Genomic DNA, 19773 nt, shown 5'->3' with positions numbered 1-19773 from the left:
CGCACAAGGCCCAGACGAATACACACAGCGTCACCATCACACGGCTCTCATCCGCGCACACTGCCCAGGACGTATACACACAGCGTCACCATCTAACGGCTCTAATCCACGCACACTGCCCAGGACGTATACACACAGCGTCACCATCACACGGCTCTCATCCGCACACACTGCCCAGACGAATACACACAGAGTCACCGTCACACGGCTCTCATCCGCGCACACGGCCCAGGACGAATACACACAGCGTCACCATCACACGGCTCTCATCCGCGCACACTGCCCAGACGAACACACACAGCGTCACCGTCACACGGCTCTCATCCGCGCACACTGCCCAGACGAATACACGCAGCGTCACCGTCACACGGCTCTCATCCGCGCACACTGCCCAGACGAATACACGCAGCGTCACCGTCACACGGCTCTCATCCGCGCACACTGCCCAGACGAATACACACAGTGTCACCGTCACACGGCTCTCATCCGCGCACACTGCCCAGACGAATACACACAGCGTCACCGTCACACGGCTCTCATCCGCGCACACTGCCCAGGACGAACACACACAGCGTCACCGAATGGTCTATAGCTTGATTAGCTGACTATTTCTGACAGACAGCACCTCCGTCCCTCAGGCCGTGAGCGTCCATGGCCCTGGAGGCCCCTGAGCTCTACCTGTCTGCGCCGGGGCAGCCGGAGTTGGTAGGCTGAGACGCTCATGCGGGAAGTACCACGTGCGGGCACCCGGTTCTCGCCGCCTCATCTGCCTCCGTGACCTGCAATGACAAGGCAGCAGGCGAGGGCCCAACCGGAGCTCGTTCTGGAAACTTCACTTGTTGTGAATGCATGGAGAACATGCCTAAAACCGCCCAGAGCAAATTAGTCTTGCTGTTGGCCGTATGGCAAGACGTCTATTTACACAAGTTAAAAAAGCTTTAAACACTTTCTACGCTTGGTTCTAGAATCACTAAAACACAGTCGGGTGGAATAAGGAGCTGCTCCCGTGCCCTCTCGCTTCGAAGTCTGCAGCTTCCTCAGGTGCTACCAACACGTGCAACCTGTGATCACATAAGAATTTCTACTCATGCTTCCTCTGGCATGCTCCTCACATCTAGAAAGGCAATTAACTGGATACAAGGAAGGATATAAATTAAAAAGAAAAAAACCCCTAAAACTTCTGCTGATTTATACCACTGTAAAGATTTTTGTTTGCTCGATAGTAATCGTTAAAGTACAAAGAATTTCAATTTTAAATGGCTCAAATGCTTTATTTCAGCCTAAATTCCCTTTCTTCGAGTCTAACCAGCCAGACTGATTAATTTTAGTTAAAATTATTTCAAAATGCATCTCACCAGCCTACTCTTTCATATGGTAGAAAGAGATGTAAAAACACCCCCGAAATCTAGAAACCAAAAGAAATCAGTCCCGATTTGGAAGAGCCAATTTCTTTACCGGTGTGGTTGCTACGGTGACACTTGGTCTCTCGGAGACCAACACAGTAGAAGCAGAATCTCAGAGCTTGTCCGATTCCTCTGCTTCACAGCTGAGAACACTTGCAAGAGCAAGAGGTTAACGACACCCTCGACCATCCCCACTAATGACTAAAAGGCCCACAGCTGGACCTGACCCGGGCTCCTGGTAATCTGGGTAGTTCTGCCAGCTACCCAGCAGGGCCGGGTGCAGGGTTTATTTCATCAGTTCAGGGTTTTCTTTTTTTCCCCCTTTATTGATTTTGAGAGAGCATAAAAACATTGATGAGAGAGAACATCGACTGGCTGCCTCCTGCATGCTCCCCACTGAGGATCGGGCCCACAACCTGGGCATGTGCCCTGACCGGGAATAGAACTGGCGACCTCTTAGTGCAGGGGTGGATACTCAACCACTGGGCCACACTGGCTGGGCCAGGGTATTTTTTAATGAGAGAGCGCCTTGAAGAATCTTTGTTGGCAGTAAATGTGTCTCTTATTCAGTTCCTTTAATCCTTGCCATGTCTCAAGCCCTGTCCCCAAGTCTTACCTCTAATTATCACATTTGCCTCCCTAATAAATGATTTATCTCTAATAACTTGGCTAGAAATAACTGAGCCCTTTGCCCATCAGTTACTGTGTTTGGCTACACGAAAGGCCCACTGGCTTCCTCGTGATTCACTGACTCCTGTCTGTGTGGAAGATGCTTTCTAGTCCCTCCATCACCGACAACCCTGGTGCCCGACTTCCAACCGGCAGGACCACAATCTGGGGCAAAAGACTGCAGGAGCTTCCCAGGGGCTGTCCTCCCGCATGCCCTGTGCTGAGCAATAAAACCCACAGGTCAAGTGTCCCAGGGGTAGGAAGTCGTTTCCACAGGCTGAGAACAAAGACGTTTTCTGGGCTCCTTCTCGGCTCTGCTAAGCGGCCCTGATAAGTTATTAGCTTAAGTACCGTGGTAAGAACTGGTCCTGGGGCACCAGCTGAATAGTGTTTCAAAATTTCCTGTTCAAAGTTAGTTCTCTATTCTCCCAAAACTGTTAAAATCAAGCAGTTAACTCTGCAATGAAGTTTTACTTGGCCAACTGCTTCCGAGTTTCAAAGAAAGATAAAAACAAAACACTTGCACCAACTCTTCACAGTAAATATTTAATGACTAAATGAGTCACCTCGCAAACACCATCTAACTGCTGCAATCATCCTGCCCGAGACGGCAGTCAGGAACCTCGGGTTTCCACTTCAGCTCGGCCACCAGCTCAGAAGCCAGCGACTGAATGGCTCTGCCTCACTTCCTATGAGCAACACTCCCAGAATGCACCGGTTCTCATCAGACAAGGTGAGGAGCTTTCCCAGCACAGATAAATCCCAATGTTGACAGTCCTTCTCCACAGGTTTTAAGAGAGCAAGAAAAATGACTACAACACAGGTTGTAGTAATTACACAGGTTTTAGTAATTCTTTTCATTTAGGCAAATGGCCAAGCAACACCCCCCAGAGAGACCACTGCCTGCCAAGGGGAGACTGGTGGGTGAAGACCCACCCCGCAGCTCTGACATGACCCCTGCAATTCACAGATAGGGGACAGCGAGGGCCTCAATGACACAGTCTGTCAATTAATGTCATAAAAAAGAGCACTTTCTATTTGGGGACATTTTCAAACTGTTTGCTGTATGTCTTTGGCCCCAGATATGAAATCTGCCTCCCCACTCGAGAGCCCTCCGTGTGCAGGTCAAGCCCTGCAGCTGTGCAGATGCCCTCTAAGAGGGAGCAAGCCTGACGGAAACACCACCAACAGCCCGCGTGGAGCATGCTCAGTTTATTGGCGCTGTCACTCCATCAACAAGACAGGTATTTCCCCCCATGGAGGGAGATCGTTTTCGATCTGCCATAACATGTGCCCACACATCTTCACCTTGAAAATGTAGCGTCTCAGGCTTTAGTCAGGGTCTAGGAGGAAAAAAGAAAAGGCAAAAGTTGTTAGTCCTCTGTGTTTTCTTGAAAAGCTAAGATGAATGGGGGAAATAACTTCCTTACAACAAATTAGATAACACGACGGTGGCTTCAGCTCGCATGGTGGGTGAGGGGCCTTGGCTGGGCGGGCACTCCCTCCCCTGCTAGGAAAACCAAACCCGCGCCTGGCGAAAGGAAACCCCTTTGCCTTTACAAGACACGAAAACCGCCCTGTGCTGATGGGGTGGGGGCCGAATGCCCTGTAGGACACGTGGGGAGTGGCCGATGTCCTGCTTTCGGAGGTGGACACGACTTGCCGGCCCAGGACAGCACAAGGTCGAGGGAGTGCGACGGGCCTGGCCGGACTCTGCTGCGGAGGGCTGACTTCCTGTTAGCTCTCAGTCAGAACCAGCCCCACATAAACCAGGTCTCACCGCTCAGAATCTGAGATTAGACAGAGACCCCTAGAAAAAGGGCTCAATTCAAAACACTGCATCTCCAGACTCGTAATAAAATATTTACTAATTCAAAATGAAAATGAGAAGTGCTTAGGAGAGACAGTTCCAATAAGTCAAACTGCTCATAACCACAAGCTGCCAAAAGATTAATATTTATCACATTTCCCTGCTACTGCGGGTCTGAAACTTTTTAAAAAGCAAAACAAGACAACTAAATCTGAAAAACATCTCTCTGGTAATTTGTCGCGCTAATCTTTGAAATAACAATGTAAAAAAAGTGGTTTAGAGAGCAAACCACTTGAGTAGTTTGGAACACACGAGTCTGACTTATCAAATGTACAGGACCGTCTTGCATTGTACAGACGCGACTCTACAGAGCCAAGCCCCTGAGTGCACAGCACTTGGCCAAGTGGTCCTCATGGCAGCGTCTTGCGCATTCCGCTGCTTGATAAACAGCAGGGCCCCTACCTGGGCTTGCGCGCTTCCATTCAGTAGTGATTTGTGAGAACACCAGCAGGTGTGGGGGAAACAAAGAACTGTGATTTTTCTTGCTCTTGAACTGTTATGTAACGCCAACAGCAATTACAAAAATGGGGAGTTTATCCTCCAAATTATTTGACTTTGTGCAAATGAAACAAGTTTAATTAAAGTGAGACGGCTCTCCACCTAGGCATGCCGAATGAGCTGGAAATCAATGTGCCAATTACTTCTGCTTGTCAGGGCCCCAAACAAATGTCTTTGATTTTGCCACAGGACTTCTACAACCCGTCAGCTTCAAATGAGCATCCCACTAACTCCTGCACGTACCGATGGACCAAAAGTGGGATACGTTCAAAAGGAAAATTACTTTGGTCTTTTAAAGTACTCTACACATTTAAGATGCAGCTCTTCTAGGTCGATCAGAACTTACACATTATTCCTTCTTCACTTTCACAATTTTCACGCTGGTTCCAGAAGTCTTCTCGGCGTTTGCTTGGAATTCTGTCTTCAGCGCGTCCCGCACGGCTTTCGCGCAGATCTGGGAGTAGCGGATGTAGCTGGGAGAAATGAGAGACGACAGACGTTAATGAACAGGATCCAGCCAGACCCGTGGTGGAGCTGGTTTCCTTTTTCTCCATATGTTTTACATTTCGATTTGATGGTACGTTATTATAGAACTGGACTTAGAAACGACAAAGTGAAAAGAAAAAGGTTAGGAAGAAATGTACCGGTGATCGGAAGAGTGGGCTTTAGTTTTCTACTTTGTATTGTTTTCCCCTCTTCAATAGATATTAATTTAAAATAAATGAACAGCCCTGGCCGGTTTGGCTCAGCGGTCAGAGCGTTGGCCTGCTGTCCAGATAGACCTGGGTTCAGTTCCCGCCAAGGGCATGTACCTCGGTTGCAGTTTGTCCCCGGCCCTGGTTGGGTTGTGTGGGTGGCAGCCACTCGATGTGTCCCTTTCACGTCGATGTTTCTCCCTCTCTCCCTCTCTCCCCCTCCCACTCTATCTGAACAAAAAATGGAAAGATGTCCTCAGGTGAGGATTAAAAAAAAAACAATTAAAAGGTGAACAGATTAAAAAAAAATCCCACAGGAAAGGAAATGGACTAAAATGTTAATGAAGTCTAAAATGAGGGATTGCCCCCATCTTTCTCTACTTAAAACTTTTTCTTACATTATTCTCACAAGGTAAAGGATATACAATTCAAAGGAAGAAGAAAAAAACAAAAACTATTTTGAATGAAAAGTTCTCCCTCTGATTAATTACTTAAAGGTCTTCCTGCGACTACTGGACTCTGTTTCATAACCCTGCCACTCAACACGCTTCCCAATCAAGGTTTCCAAATTAAACTGAAGTGGCCCTTTGAGCACATCATCAGTGCCAGCAAACACCTCACGGCCTGCTTCCTGTCTGCTAGATGACTCCCATCAACATCTTCTTTTCCAGAAGATGTCAGCTCCCTTGTTTTACACTTTTTGAAAACAGGACGGGGGTGGAGGGAGGGAGGGCGATGCTGTCTATTTTCTTCATGTTTCAGATTTGGGTTTTTTTTTGTTTTGGCCAAGGGGTGGGCGTTCCAGTGCCTGCTCCACCCTTATAACTGGGTGACCTTCAGGCTGGTCCCTCTTTCAGTCCATCCACCGACAGACGGCAATTGCAGTCGCCCCGCCGGTGGTGGGTGGGAGGAGACGACGCGCGGGGACGGGGCGCCGGCCGCACGTAGTAGGTGCTGAGTGCACGGCCCGCTCAGCCCGCTGGACCTCAGGCCGGGACCCAGGGCGCCAGGTGTCTCCCAGGCCCCGCCCTGCAGGCGCCCGGAGCTGCTCTGCCCAGCAGGCGGGGGGCACGGGCACCGGCTGTCAGGTGCGGGGGTAACAGTGCCCGAGGCGCGTCTCCCCGTTACCCCGGGTGCTGAGTCCTCACGGGCTCCAGCGGGGCTTCCACGGGCCACCTGTGCGCAGGCTCTGCAGGTGCGAGCGGCGGCGAGTGCGGCCCAGACGGGCAGGTGCGCCCCTGGCAAGGGCCCCGCCTGGATGCTGGCGAGGAGGCCGGCGCAAGGGGCGGTGGTCGCGTCCCGGGGCTGCCCCGACCCCCGCGCCCAAGTCCTGGGTCGCTTGTCACTTGCTCGACGGGGCGTCCCGCGAAGGGCGCAGGCCGCGCGCCTGGGCTGCCGCCTCTGGAGGGGCGTCGCGGTCGCCGAGGCGCGGGGGGGGGGGGGGGGGGGGGCCGTCGGGCCAGGGGCGGGGCTGCATCCCCAGCCGGCGCGCAGGTGCCCCGCGCACGGCGACCCTCCCACCCCCGGCCGCCATCTTGGGCGCTCTTGTCCGCCCGACCCCCGCGTGACCTCTGACCCCGGCCGCCCCGCGCTCGCCCCGCGCGCCCCTCTCGAGGCGCGGGTCTACCTGAGTCCAGCCTGTCGCCAGTAGGCCACCATGATGTCGCAGGAGTGGGGGTTGGTTGGACCGAATCGCGAGGACGCGACAATGGAGGTGCAACGCGCAACCCAGCGGCCGGAAGGTCAAGCCTGAGAAGCGGAAGAGGCGGGGCTCCGGACCTGCCAATCCCGCCGCCTTGGGCTCCGCCCTTTCGAACAGGCCCTGCTGCCCCGCGGTGGAATCCCGTCAGCGCCGGAGCCAATGGGAGCGCGCGGCCCGGGCGGCGGGTGCCAATCCCCGGGCGAGCCGGCCCGCTACGCCTGCTGATTGGCTGGCGGGTGGCCGGGCGTGCGCCCGGGGACTAATGTAGTGCCGGCGGGGCGACTCGGGCCCCCTCGGAGCTGGAGGGACCGGGACCGCGTGGTTCGGGGCGCGAGACGCGACGCCAGGCCGAGGCCGGAGTGGGGTGCACCCCGGCCTGGGGCTGGGGCGGCACCGCTCACAGCGCAGTGATTTGCGGGCATCTCCGGGGCAGCCCGTGCGGTGTGTCCTGCGGGGCGGAGGGGTGACGATGAGCCAACAGGCTGGGGCTCGGGGACCCCCAGACACACGGGAACCGCCCCGGCGTGCCCTTGAGAGAAGACCCGACCCCTGCGCAGCGCCCGGGACAGCCCGTGGCCATCACCGTGTTCTTAGGAGGGAAGACACGGCACTGCCCTTCACAGCGAGGACACGTGCCACCGAGGACACGTGCCACCGGGCGGCGGCCAGTCATGTGCTCGCTCACGATGCTTCTCCCCCCTCCCCTCCTCTCTCTCTCAAATCAATAAACAACAATGAAGAAAAAAAAAGTTTAAAAAAATGTATCATCAGGAGAAACCACAGTTTAAGTTTCATGAACCGTTTTCATTGGTGTGAGAGGCCCTGGCCCAGGAGCTCGCTCTGGACACCTGGGCCCCCGTGGCCTGCTGGCTGCCACCGGGGTGCCCACGACAACGGGGTGCCCACGGGAGGGCCGCGCCCCCAGCCGCCGCCCCGGAAGCAGTGGTTCCTCAGAACAGAGGACGATCAGGAAGTCTGAGTAAAACAAGATCCAACCGAATGAAACTTAAGAAATCTTTTTATCATCGGGGTGTTCATTACACCTTTGTCAGAACAAGTATCATGTACAGAAATCATACAAGGCAACTTTTAATCAAAAACCAGTATTTAGCAATGTTTTGTTTAGCTGAAATGTTATTTCAATCGTAAAAACCATCTCTGGTTACAAAAATAATAAAAAACCTTATTGAATTTCACTTGCTTTTACAAATGCTCTAACAAGTCTTAAGCTAAAACAGTACTTTAAGTAGGAAAACACTGATTTTTAAATAGATTGTTCCTGTGGTGGATGTACATGTCACCTGGCTGCTTTTATGGGCCCCTGCCCAGAAGTGGACCACATTAGGCATGTGAGATAAAGGCAGGAGCTAACCGCCTTTTAACAGAAATGCTTTATCCAAGATATTTTCTACTGGTTGATAATTAACTGCTACAAAATAGGAAATAAAATACATTTACTGGATTGTTTTTCCGAGTACAGCTGCCCTCGGGCTCCTAACATGAGGACTTCCCATAAACCAAAGCTGCAAAGCTGTTCGCAGGTAGTGGTTACTTCAGGTCAATCCCTTCCCTCTGTTGTTCTTTCCTTCCTCCCCACCAGCCCCCCTGCAGTGGCACCCTATTATTAACATCAGGTACCTGGGATTTGTGCCTCAGATCAAGACAGCATTTGAGCAATTTGAAATGAGGTACAGCTCTTCATGTAAAAAAAAGATGTGTTGTGGTCACAATTACTTCAAAAAGTAATTATATTAAAATAACCTGGCAGATCATGTTTTAGCAATCACAGAACCAAGATTCGGACACATGGCCATTTATAGGTCAGGCAAACTGAAATGCGGAAAGAGGTGCACAGCTGCTCTTCTGTTTGCGTTTAGTGCTGCAAAGTTCTGGTAATGACTTTATTTTCTGTCCACATAATCAGCACGATACAGCATACTAAGTCATAAAGTACAAATCCAAGGAAGGTAATTCCTTCACTAAGTTACAAAATTTTGGCAAGTCAGTACAGTACTCTTTAATAGAATAAAATCATACTTTTTTGCAGTTATATATTACTTGAGTGAATTTTCAGTCCAAAAATGTCCCAATTTAAAACACTGGTTTTCAGTGGCAGTTTAGCAGAGCAAGTTATTGTACACAAATTAGTATCTTTGAAAACTGTACAATTTCTCCTTTGAAAGTGAGCTCCCTCTTGAAGTTGACTGCAGCAGGGCAACTGTGCCTGTTTAGAGGTGGCTCTGCTTTGTCCTGGGCTCCAAAGCCAGGCACAGTTCCCACACGTGAAACGCTTAGAAATTCAACCTGAAGGAGATTTAATATGCCAATACCAATTTCCAAGTACTTTTCAAAAATTGTTAAATTTTCACAGATACTGGAATCTTCCAAACCAGACAGTCATTTCAAACAACATTAATAATTTCAGATGTTCCCTTTTATTTAGAAACCCCGAACCTCTTTGTTTTGATCAAGTCACATAGCCTTTCTTCAGCTTATTTAAAAAAAATTCTACCTAAAATATAGTTGTACTTTTTAAATAAGAAATAAATATAATGCTAGCTAGTAGAGACCGAGGGGTTGGGTGCGGTGCCAACTTGCATCATTTCTCTGCAAAGGCTGCTGGGGACTGGGGGCTGCGTGCCAACCTGCATCATTTCTCTGCAAAGGCTGCCGCCGCCATCGGTGACCTTATGCTCCCTCTGGCCGAAGCTGTCAGTTCTTCAAGCTCAGCATTTAATTTATGTATGACCCATTCCATCGCTTCTCGGCCCTTAAAAAAATGCAGTACATTTATTGTTACCGAGTGAGAACAAAGGCACGTATCAAATAAATGGCACACCAGGAAGTAGCAGGGAGCATGACGAGTACAACTACCCCTCCCCAGGGGGGATGGTTTTTGTCCTTGCTGCTTCTTCCTCATGCTATTTACCAAATAACACATGCCTTAAGCCACTGGTTTGCTCTATAAACTGATTTTTTATTTTGTATGCAAAAGATGTTCTCAAAAGAATCTATAATTAAGTGACAGTGTTGTTTTACTTATCTCACAATTAGAGTAGTCCCCTTTTTGGGGGTGAGGGCAATCCCCTTTTTTCTTTGTATGTCCATATTTTGCGCCAAAATCTTTTATAAGTTCTAAACCAAAGATTGACACCAAAACCCTGAACGATCTGGTCCCTGATTTCTTCAACCATTCTCTGTTGGCACTCTATGCAGTTCCTTGAGGAGAAGCAGCAGCAGCATTTAATTTTTCCTGCCTCAGGGCCTTTGCACATTCAGCTCCTCTGTCTGACATGCTCCCTGCACATCCCTGATGACCCACCCACTCCTCTTTCACTCCCAGCAGAACATCGCTCACCGGGCACACGTCAGCACGCGCATAGCTGCCTGCACTCTCCCTTCTAGTGATAAGCTGTGCGATGCCCACTGCGTCCCTTAGCTCCACAGGCCAGGCCCTCGTTCTGTATCTCCCCTGTGCCCCGTCCAGCCTAGTGCTCCTCCTGGCACAGAGGAGGCATCTACCTTACATTAAAATGTTACAGAACAGTGCACTAAGTTTTCTCTAAACTCAGTTTAAATCATCCGTTCTCAATGGGGCACAAATTAGCTGGGGTGGTGGTGAAAAAAAATCTCTTTTTATGCATAAAGCTCTATCTATGTGTCTGTGTTAAGTAACTACCCGGGGTAGGGTGATTGGGAAAAAAATGTCTAAAATGGATCTGGGCGGGGTGATAATGGAGAAGGTTGAGAACGGCAGCACGTCAGCAAGCACTTCCCTCAAGCTGGGCCCTGGGACGTGCACTTTCCACGTCATCGCATTCACTCTTCATGCCTAACCCGTACGATGGTCAGTCCACTCCACAGACGGAACACTAAGGCACAGAGAGGTTAACCTAACTGCCCACGGTTGAAAGGCTGGTAAGAGTCAGAGCCTGGGCGCGAACACCCAGGTGCAGGGCCCCAGACTAGTAAGTAGCAGCCCATATGGCTTCTCAGAGTCACGGTCGACAGTCAGCTTGTGAGGACAGACCCACGCTCAGCACTAAGCTCCTCCAAGAAACGGAAGCCAGGGCAACAGGACCACGAGCAGCCTCACGTACCTTACTAGCGTTTGAAGATATGGTGTTCGCCATCAGCCCTTCCAGGTAGCTGCTGAGGCTGACGCCCTTCACAGTGATGATGGCCTCCTGGGTCAGAACAGTTCTGGAAGACAGACCACACAGCTCCAGAACAATCCAACTTTCATTCTTTAAAGAAATATTTTGTAAAGGATTAAAACATTTTCTACTTACTTTTCTCGGTCCTGAGGATGTGGTTTATATATAAGTCTCTCATCTACTGAAACCATATTTGTAAATGAAATCTATAGAAATTAAAAAAGAAATCAAATCATTTTGGAAATCAAGATTAAAAACATTCCCGAAATTAATTCACATATCCAAATCTTGCTAGTTAAGTAATACAGAACAAGAATAAATAAACTATTTCGATATTACTGTATAAATAGAATTTAAATTTCACTGTTCATTGCTTCCTTTTTATGAAAAGATCATCAATTGGACAAAGCATCACGAGAGTAAGAAGATGCAGAGCCCCCCAATCCATCTCCTAGAGAGCTGGTCCCAGAAACACCAGGCGGGCTCTGGCGGTGAGGCTGAGCTGCGGGCCCGGCCCGCAGAGCACGTGAGCGAGCCTTCCTGAACCCCTGTGAGGCAACACTCAGCTCTGCCTCTCAGAGACAAAAACAGGGGCCAAATAGTTTAAAATAAAAACCAAAAAGAAGCCAAGACTTACATTAGTGGATTTGAGTTCCAGTGTTTTCTCTACAGGGTCAACTACAGAATGCTCTTGCACATATGTCTTTGTTCTCGCCGCACCAATCAGCTGAATAAAACACCCACAATTAGTAATCAGAGGGGAAGGGTTTCTTCATAAGTGTATCAATATTTTATTTGAAAGTAAAATGTTAATGTCTTGAACCAAAAATCCATTTCATAAAAAATCATGAGGCATCAGACAAAGGTCAGAAAGGAGACCCATCTGAGTACCCGGAGTTCACACCCCACAGATGGGATGGGACTCCACACACACCCTCCCCAGGGGCGATCAGCAAGCCGCCCGCGGAGAGCGCAGCACAGCGCAGTAAGGCAGGCCGCTGGGCCTGCCGGTGTGACCAGGAGTCTGAACAGGGGACTTCAGAGCGTCTGGGGAAACACGGTGTCTGGAAAAGGGAAGCTCAAGAGCGTCGTCAGCATGTCCCTCAAGCCGTCCACGGGGGAGGGTGCCACGGCCTGCTTCTCCAGACAGGGGACTGCCATGTCACGAAGGAGGACATCACGTCCAGTGAGTGTCACTCCCGGTGCTGACCCAAAGTCAATCACCCAATCTTGCTCATTTCCATGTCCCCACTACCTAATGCAGTGGTTTATACAAAAGAAGCAATCAGTACATGCCCGTTGACAACTATGTACCTGAATTTTCGGGGTGGCCCTACCTCCTAGAAAGGGAACTTCTACTAAAAACTGGGTCCGCTTATCATTCCAGAGCTCTTTCTTCCACACCACCAACTGGCATTCCAGTTTACTGCCGGTTAAACTGAATCACTAAGTCTGCTTGTACCTGAACAGGGTCATGTTTTGAAATGTATGGGGAGGAGGCCCAGACCCTGGAACAAATGTGGCAACAGCAAAGCCCAAGAACACGCTGCCCTCCCCATGAGCGCGAGCCACCGCTGACCGCACACCCGTGCCAGCAATCCCCACCAGCTGCCCAACCTCGCTGTCCACCTCAAGTCGCGGGCAAAGGCAGGGAAAGTAGAATGTAACTCTTTTTAGATCCCTTCAGAAAGTTTTATCAGGTGCCTTCATGAAGACTGTAATAATATTTCCAATTCATTATACACTCATAACTCAAGTTTATTATAATATAATTTGAACTGATGCAAAAATGACACTCAGAACCTGCTCCCACAACCTATTTGAAATTATAATGTGGTTTAGAAAACTTCTCTCCAGCAGTCACATTTCTGCAGGAACGAAGACACACTCACAGATTTCACAATGGAAGGCAGTCCCCACTCTGTGCTGAGAAGTCTATGGCTGTGCAACTTTCCAGAAGGATCTATATGTCTGTCCAGTACATCGACTCCGACCACACTTGGGTTCATAGGATTTGGGTATTTCTGCATCGCAGCTGTTGTAACAGTTTCCCATGGGTGGCTGCAACATAAAGCACAGACATTTACAGATACGCACAGACATCAAGCCAGTTTTATAACCATCACATGATTCTTTCCAATGGAAGTTCAGTTTACCTAGGGAAGATGATTTTCTGTAACACTGACTGAAAGATGATTTTGGGGACTCAATTTACATTTTAAACAGAGGTTTCAGTATTTTTTTCAGCACAGGTTATATGGTACAACTAATTTCTATAGAAATTAAAATAACCTATAGAGCATCAGAGTATAGTTTCTTAATCTTTCCCATTTACCCATGTCCACTTTCACATGTAAATTTTGTTTCTAAGAACCAAATTCATAAAAAGGTATTTAAAAATTATGTTCTACAGAAACGAGCAGCAAAAACTGTCATACCATTTATTCTTTTGTTTGACTCCAATCCTACGAAGCCACAAAGGAATGAGAGTCAACTTATATGCACTGTAAATTCTTAGTGACTACAAAAACCTTGTTGACTTAAATGCCACATTAAAATGTATTTTTCTCTCCGTTAAGGTAATAAATAACAGTGACTCCCTCCCGTCAATCTTTATCCATTGCTTTGCTCCAAGGAGTGACTCTGATTGGTTTTGAAAAGGTACTTAATATAATGTTTTTAAGATGCTCCTAATACACTATTTTCTAATATTCTTTAATAGAATAAGATTTGCTTATCTTCTAGGACTGAAATGCAACTTGAAGCATCTTTACCTGTTGAGAAAGTACATGTACCTGGCGACTCAAATGGGATGCACACCTGCTCACTTTTCAACCCATGTGGACAGGAGGCTGCACAAAGACACCTTTCGCAAAAAAGCCCTCATGAACTAGACTGCACATGAAAGGTGACTCAACTCTTCAGAGAACTAAACCTGCCAATTACTTCACATCGACAGGAGGAAAATCTCAATACCATTTATTTCCCAGAACCCTGGACAACCTGTGACATTATCTGTCATGTTTTCATTTTTGCTACAATTATCACATAAATGAACCTCATTCTGTTTCTAATCTCAGGCCTTACTCAGCAATCAACGCAGGTACACAGGTGGAACTGCTTTACTAATCTAAACAGTCCCCACAGATAGGAGTGATACAGGCACTGGTTACCCAGGCAACTATCTCAAATGAAAGTCGGACAGACCCTTTCCCCAGCTCCATCTAGTCCCATGGTCATGGTCAGCTGGCTTCCTTGCACTTAACTCTTTCTCCCATCCCCTAAAAACAATAAATAACTACATGGCTCCAGGGTGGTTATGCAATATTTGTAATTTTGTCCTTCTCTTCCCTCTGAGCCAACTTGAAAACACTGATGTTGACTTAGCTTGAACTAGTACTGCTTTATGAAACAGAACTAGTTAAATGGTACAAAGGAGGCCTCTTATAATTAACAGTCTTCCCACAATTAATTTTAACTGTGTCAGTGTAATTATGTGACAAGACCTCACACTGGAAGACATTCAAAGACAGCACCAAAGGGCAGTATGGGAACCTGGTAGTGGCTTATTGACCTGTCCAGTTTCTTCACCTATAAAATGAGGTGGGAGACACGGTTAACGCCACTGAACAACAACAAATTCTGCCAATCCCAAGAACAGTGCCTGGCACATAGTGGGCACCCACAGCTGTTGAAGAAGTCAATGAATTCCACAACTGGATGCCAACTACATGCTAGGCCTCAGAAGGAAGTGTGGGAAGCCAGAGCTGGGAAAGACAGAACGATGGCTTAGATGTTGTCATTAGATAGGAACATCCTTAAGACGGGGTACCTAGGGAAAGGTGTGAGACTTTTGGGAGACATGATTTTAACTTCAGATATGCTGAGTTTGAAGAGCTTGTGGGACATGTGAGTAGAGATGTCTGGCAGGACCTGAAAATAAGGATTTGAACCTCAAGACGGGCTGGGGCCCGAGTGTGCATGAATCGCTGGGACCGCGGTGGGAAAGCCCTGGGCAGGCGGGTGGAGTCAGGATCAGGAAGGTTCAGCTTTGACTTGAACACGGCTGCCTTCCGGGAGGAGGGTCCCAGAGCGTTCCTCAACTCTCAGAGAAGTCCGTGGCAAAGAGAAACAAGAAAGATTAAGAATCACTGATAAAATGCCAGACAGGAAGGCCAACAACAGAATCTCACTGAACACTTACACTGAAGGGGGAAATTCGAGAGAGACGTTAAAGGACAAAAGGCAGGCAGCCCGGAGACAGGGGGTGGGGACAAGCCAGGGGACAGTGTTGGGGAAGATGGACAAGGCTGTCCTAAGGAGGCAGACACAGTTCCCACGATGGAAGCATTTAAACCCGGAAGGGGATCACAAGGAACAAACCACCCCTGGCCCCAAGGGCTGAAATGCAGCAGTGAAGAATGTGACCTGGTTGAAGAACATCAGCAAGACTACAAATGTGTAGTCTTCCCCCCCAGAACGACAACCACCGAGGCAGAAAAGAAATCTCCCCTCTGATTCTAACACGCTACGCTTTCCAAGACCCAGTGGACTCTTGAATGTGTCTGTTTCACTAAGTTTAAAAAAAAAAAAAAATCAAATGGTTCAACTAAAACACACTACAAAGCTATGCACGTCGAAACGGTGTGGCTGTCGAACAGGTGGAATGGAGCAGACAGCTCAGAAATGGATTCACCGACAAATCAGGGCAGTTGAGGGCAAGGGTGGCGCCCGGGGAGGAAGTGGGGCTGCCCTGAGTGCACTATGTGGGTGACAACCGGCACACCCGCTTCCACCTGCGCTGCTTTCGCACTCGGAATCGCAGGTCCGGAAGTGGATTTAATTCCCAACGTGCACACGTTTCTGCTAACCCGGGGGTGTCCCTGGGCGGGGTCGGACGCCTCGCCCGCCGGGTCTCGGATGGGAATGGGAGACCCGAGGCCACCCGGCTCCTGGAGCCAGCGCTGGACCTTGGACTCCGATCCCGGCCTCTGCATCTCAAGGCAACGAGCTGCCGGAAGGTTCCCCGCCCGGCCGCCCCAGCCCATCCAGCCACATTCCGAGGTTAGAGGCTCCACCCAGACGCTGGCGGGGCGACTCGGGGCTCTCCACCGAGCCCACGCTTCCTCGGGGACCCTCGGGTCCGCTCGCACCCCGAGTGTGGTCCAGGACCTCGTGCTCGGCGACGCTCCCACCACCGGGGGGCAGACCGCGGTGCGCCGCCTCTGGCCCCCTCTCGGCGGGCGCCGGCTGGGCCTGGGGGTCGGGGCTCTGTGCCCTGGGGGCCCATCCCCGGGGCGCAGGGTGACGCGAGCGCCCCAGAGCCCCGTGGGACTCCGGCCCAGCTCCCCAACGAGGCCCGACGCCTGGAAGCTTCCTGCGGGGCGCCTCGACCTCGCCGCCTCTCCGGGCCCGACCTGCCCTCCTACACGCCCCAGGGGCCCTGCGCCCCCCACCGACCCGCCCCACGCCCCGAACTTACTCGAATACGTGCTCCGAAGTCCAGATCTTCATGGTGCCGGTGGCCGACCCGGTGTCCCGGCGGCGTAAAGAGGCAAAGAGGCCGCACAGGCCCCCGCCCCGCCTCTTCGCTACCCCGCCGGCCGCCCAGCGCGCACGCGCCTTCGGGCCCGACGCCGGGGACGTCCCGACGCACTGCCCCACGCCCTATCCCGGCCTGGGTTTGGCCCCAGCCTTGCGCGCGGCGCAACGAAACCCCGCCCCTTAGCGCCGGGCGCACGGCGTCGGCGCAGTTCCGGGGGCAGCGCTGCAGCCGCCGGCGCGGGCGTTGTGCTGCGCAGGCGCGGCACGAGGCCGGCCGCCCGCCCCCTCGCGGGCGTCGCGGAGAGCGCTGACCTCTGGGCAGAGTTGGGCCCGGCCCAGCGGGTTCCTGGGAGCGTCCCCCCTCCCCCGCCTGGCCGGTTCCTCCCCGCCCCGTCCATGATCGCCTTGCGTGGTGAGGCCCGTTGCCAGCTGCAGTCGCCCGATTACATGATCTTGTGGACAGGTAGTGTTGAGCAAATGCTCATGGCGCCCCATTAGCAAATTCCTCCCGCCTCCTGTCTCAGCCCAGGCCGTGGGGCTGCAGCGTCGTCCCACCAACCTCCCGGCCTCCTCCTGTCTCAGCCCAGGCCGTGGGGCTGCAGCGTCGTCCCACCAACCTCCGGGCCTCCTCCTGTCTCAGCCCAGGCCGTGGGGGCTGCAGCGTCATCCCGCCAACCTCCTGGCCTCCTCCTGTCTCAGCCCAGGCCATGGGGGCTCCAGAGTCATCCCGCCAACCTCCCGGCCGCCTCCTGTCTCAGCCCAGGCCGGTGGGGCTGCAGCAACATCCCACCAACCTCCCGGCCTCCTCCTGTCTCAGCCCAGGCCATGGGGGCTCCAGAGTCATCCCGCCAACCTCCCGGCCGCCTCCTGTCTCAGCCCAGGCCATGGGGGCTCCAGAGTCATCCCACCAACCTCCCGGCCTCCTCCTGTCTCAGCCCAGGCCATGGGGGCTCCAGAGTCATCCCACCAACCTCCCGGCCTCCTCCTGTCTCAGCCCAGGCCATGGGGGCTTCAGAGTCATCCCGCCAACCTCCCGGCCTCCTCCTGTCTCAGCCCAGGCCGTGGGGCTTCAGAGTCATCCCGCCAACCTCCCGGCCTCCTCCTGTCTCAGCCCAGGCCGTGGGGCTTCAGAGTCATCCCGCCAACCTCCCGGCCTCCTCCTGTCTCAGCCCAGGCCGTGGGGCTCCAGCGTCATTCTGCCAACCTCCCAATCAACTCAGTGCTATTCTACCTGTCCTCGCAGAGATTATGACCCTGGATGGAAAGAAGACAAATAGGAAAAGAAAACAAACACTAGACAGCCTGATTAATGCCTGAGTGAAGGGTTTGGTTAGGAAGCCTGGGTGCTAGATGGAACAAATAGAAGCTTCATGGCCCCGGGTTTGTAGGATGGGCCTTAGCTCAGAAGTCACCCTACAGAGACACCTTCCATCATCACCCTTCCTCAGCAGATCCCCCAACCCCTAGTTCCTCCATCACAACGTCCTGTTGTATTTTTCTTAGTACTTGTCACTCAATGTAAGCTCTTGAGGGCAAGCATCTTGCTTGTCGTGTTTAATGATTCTCAGTTCCTTGCCTACGGTAAAGGCTCAATGATTACTTATTGAAAAACAAAGTAATGCCGGGCCGGTGTGGCTCAGTGGCTGAGCATCGACCCAGCACCATGAGGTCCCTGTTTGATTCCTGGTCAGGGCACATCTCCAGGTTGGGGGCCAAATCCCCAGTGGGGGGCATTTGGGAGGCGGCCAGTCGATGTTCTCTCTCATCAATGTTTCTAGCTCTCCCTTTCCCTTCCTCTTTCTTTAAAAATCAATAAGAAGAAAAACAAAGTAATCAATAATTATTTGTGGAATAAATGAATTACTGAAATCACCTGTTCATCTTCCGCTGGACTATGAGGCCGGAAGAATGAGGCTCCTGTCAGACTTGTTTACTGATCTCCTATGTAATAACATACCTACCTAATAATTAGGTGTTGCCTGAATGAATGAATGACTCAGAAGTGAGGGGCAGGAAGGAATGGCACGTGGCTACATCCGCACATGAGCCTGGTTTAGTGGACAAACAGCCTGGCCCTGCTCTCAGGATAAGCCCTCCCTCCCCTGATCCCCTGACAGTCCACAACCTTGTGCCCCCATCAAAAAACTTGACACTTTAAATGATGGCTGTGGGGGAAAATCTTTACATCTGGGTACTTAGAAGCTAGTTAGAAGCACTGCCTCATTTTTTTAGCTCGTTTGATTGTTATAAACAAATGAAAGCCGGGTTGATTTAGGAAGGAGGATGATTTTTAAAAAATAGCTGAAGCCCTGGCCAGTTAGAGCCTCAGCGGTTAGAGCATCGGCCTGCAGTCCGGAGAGACCCGGGTTCGGTTCCCGCTAAGGGCACGTACCTCGGTTGCAGTTTGTCCCCGGCCCTGGTTGGTCGTGCGGGTGGCAGCCACTCGATGTGTCCCTTTCACGTCGATGTTTCTCTCTCTCTGTTCCTCCTCTCTCTCCCTCCCACTCCATCTGTACAAAAAATGGAAAAATATCCTCGGGTGAGGATAAAAAAAATAAAAAAATAAAAAATAGCTGAAGACCTTTATATAGAAGAAAAAGAGAAAAATTACATTAGGCAGGAAGAAAATAATATGGTTGGGTAGTTGCTAAGTGCAGTTTGGGGTACCTAGGACTTAAAAAGCCCCCTACAGTACTCGGAGCGAATTCCTGGGGAGGCAGTGCTGTGAGGCTTGGTGAGAGTACTCCCGCCTTGATTAACACACGGAGTTAATACCGCTGGGTGTTAAAACACTGGCCCAGGAACCATCAACGCAAAACAGGCTGTACCCGCTATTCCTGGACCTCCATGAAGCTGTTCACCATCCAGGATTCCGCTTCTGTTTATTTTAGAGAATGTTACTCTGTCCCTCACCGCCTCCCCCCTTCAAGATTTCTGGCTTTTTTTTTCTTTTTTTTTAAAGTTGTGGAAGTTAAATGACACCTGTCTTCTTCTACCCGTATCAGTCCATTTTACTGACTGCATCTGGAGTGATGGGGGATGGAAGGGTGGAGATCTGGGACCCAAGCCTTTTTTCTGTGTCCCCAAGGTGGGAATAATACTACCTTGTACTTGAATTTGGAAAGCAAGACCTTGACATAGTTCCTGAAGACTCATTTAGAAACACCCAAGGGAATCAAATCAATGGTTTCTAGATGCCCCAGCATTGTGTCACCGACAATACCTCTAGAAGAAA

General features: G+C 50.8%; 2 protein-coding genes across 2 annotated transcripts; both read right to left on the bottom strand.

Annotated features, from left to right (window-relative positions):
- Positions 1–3269: 3269 nt before the first annotated feature.
- On the bottom strand, positions 3270–6898 carry ATP5F1E (ATP synthase F1 subunit epsilon). Its single transcript, XM_036245161.1, has 3 exons — positions 6763–6898; positions 4787–4913; positions 3270–3415 (listed from the first exon to the last, which is right to left on the bottom strand). Exons 1-2 carry the CDS (start codon positions 6792–6794, stop codon positions 4790–4792), a joined length of 156 nt encoding a protein of 51 aa, XP_036101054.1. The 5' UTR covers positions 6795–6898; the 3' UTR covers positions 3270–3415; positions 4787–4789.
- Positions 6899–7854: 956 nt separating this feature from the next.
- Positions 7855–16598, bottom strand: PRELID3B (PRELI domain containing 3B). The gene is made up of 6 exons (XM_036245859.1): positions 16477–16598; positions 12887–13055; positions 11632–11721; positions 11130–11200; positions 10938–11040; positions 7855–9607 (listed from the first exon to the last, which is right to left on the bottom strand). Exons 1-6 carry the CDS (start codon positions 16506–16508, stop codon positions 9488–9490), a joined length of 585 nt encoding a protein of 194 aa, XP_036101752.1. The 5' UTR covers positions 16509–16598; the 3' UTR covers positions 7855–9487.
- Positions 16599–19773: the final 3175 nt, after the last annotated feature.

This window comes from Molossus molossus, unplaced genomic scaffold (genome assembly GCF_014108415.1).
Source record: "Molossus molossus isolate mMolMol1 unplaced genomic scaffold, mMolMol1.p scaffold_m16_p_6, whole genome shotgun sequence".
NCBI classification, from domain to species: Eukaryota; Metazoa; Chordata; class Mammalia; order Chiroptera; family Molossidae; genus Molossus; species Molossus molossus.
This window is presented reverse-complemented; position numbering and strand designations above follow the sequence as displayed.

What these genes read in the sequence shown, in the direction of transcription:
- ATP5F1E (XM_036245161.1), bottom strand. Translation starts at nt 6,794, where the DNA reads ATGGTGGCCTACTGGCGACAGGCTGGACTCAG. An exon ending in TGGCGACAGGCTGGACTCAG is followed by an intron (nt 4,914 to 6,762) that starts GTAGACCCGCGC and finishes CATTTCTCCCAG; the next exon opens with CTACATCCGCTACTCCCAGA.
- PRELID3B (XM_036245859.1), bottom strand. Translation starts at nt 16,508, where the DNA reads ATGAAGATCTGGACTTCGGAGCACGTATTCGA. An exon ending in ACTTCGGAGCACGTATTCGA is followed by an intron (nt 13,056 to 16,476) that starts GTAAGTTCGGGG and finishes TTTATGTTGCAG; the next exon opens with CCACCCATGGGAAACTGTTA. An exon ending in TGCCTTCCATTGTGAAATCT is followed by an intron (nt 11,722 to 12,886) that starts GTGAGTGTGTCT and finishes TGTTTTATTCAG; the next exon opens with CTGATTGGTGCGGCGAGAAC.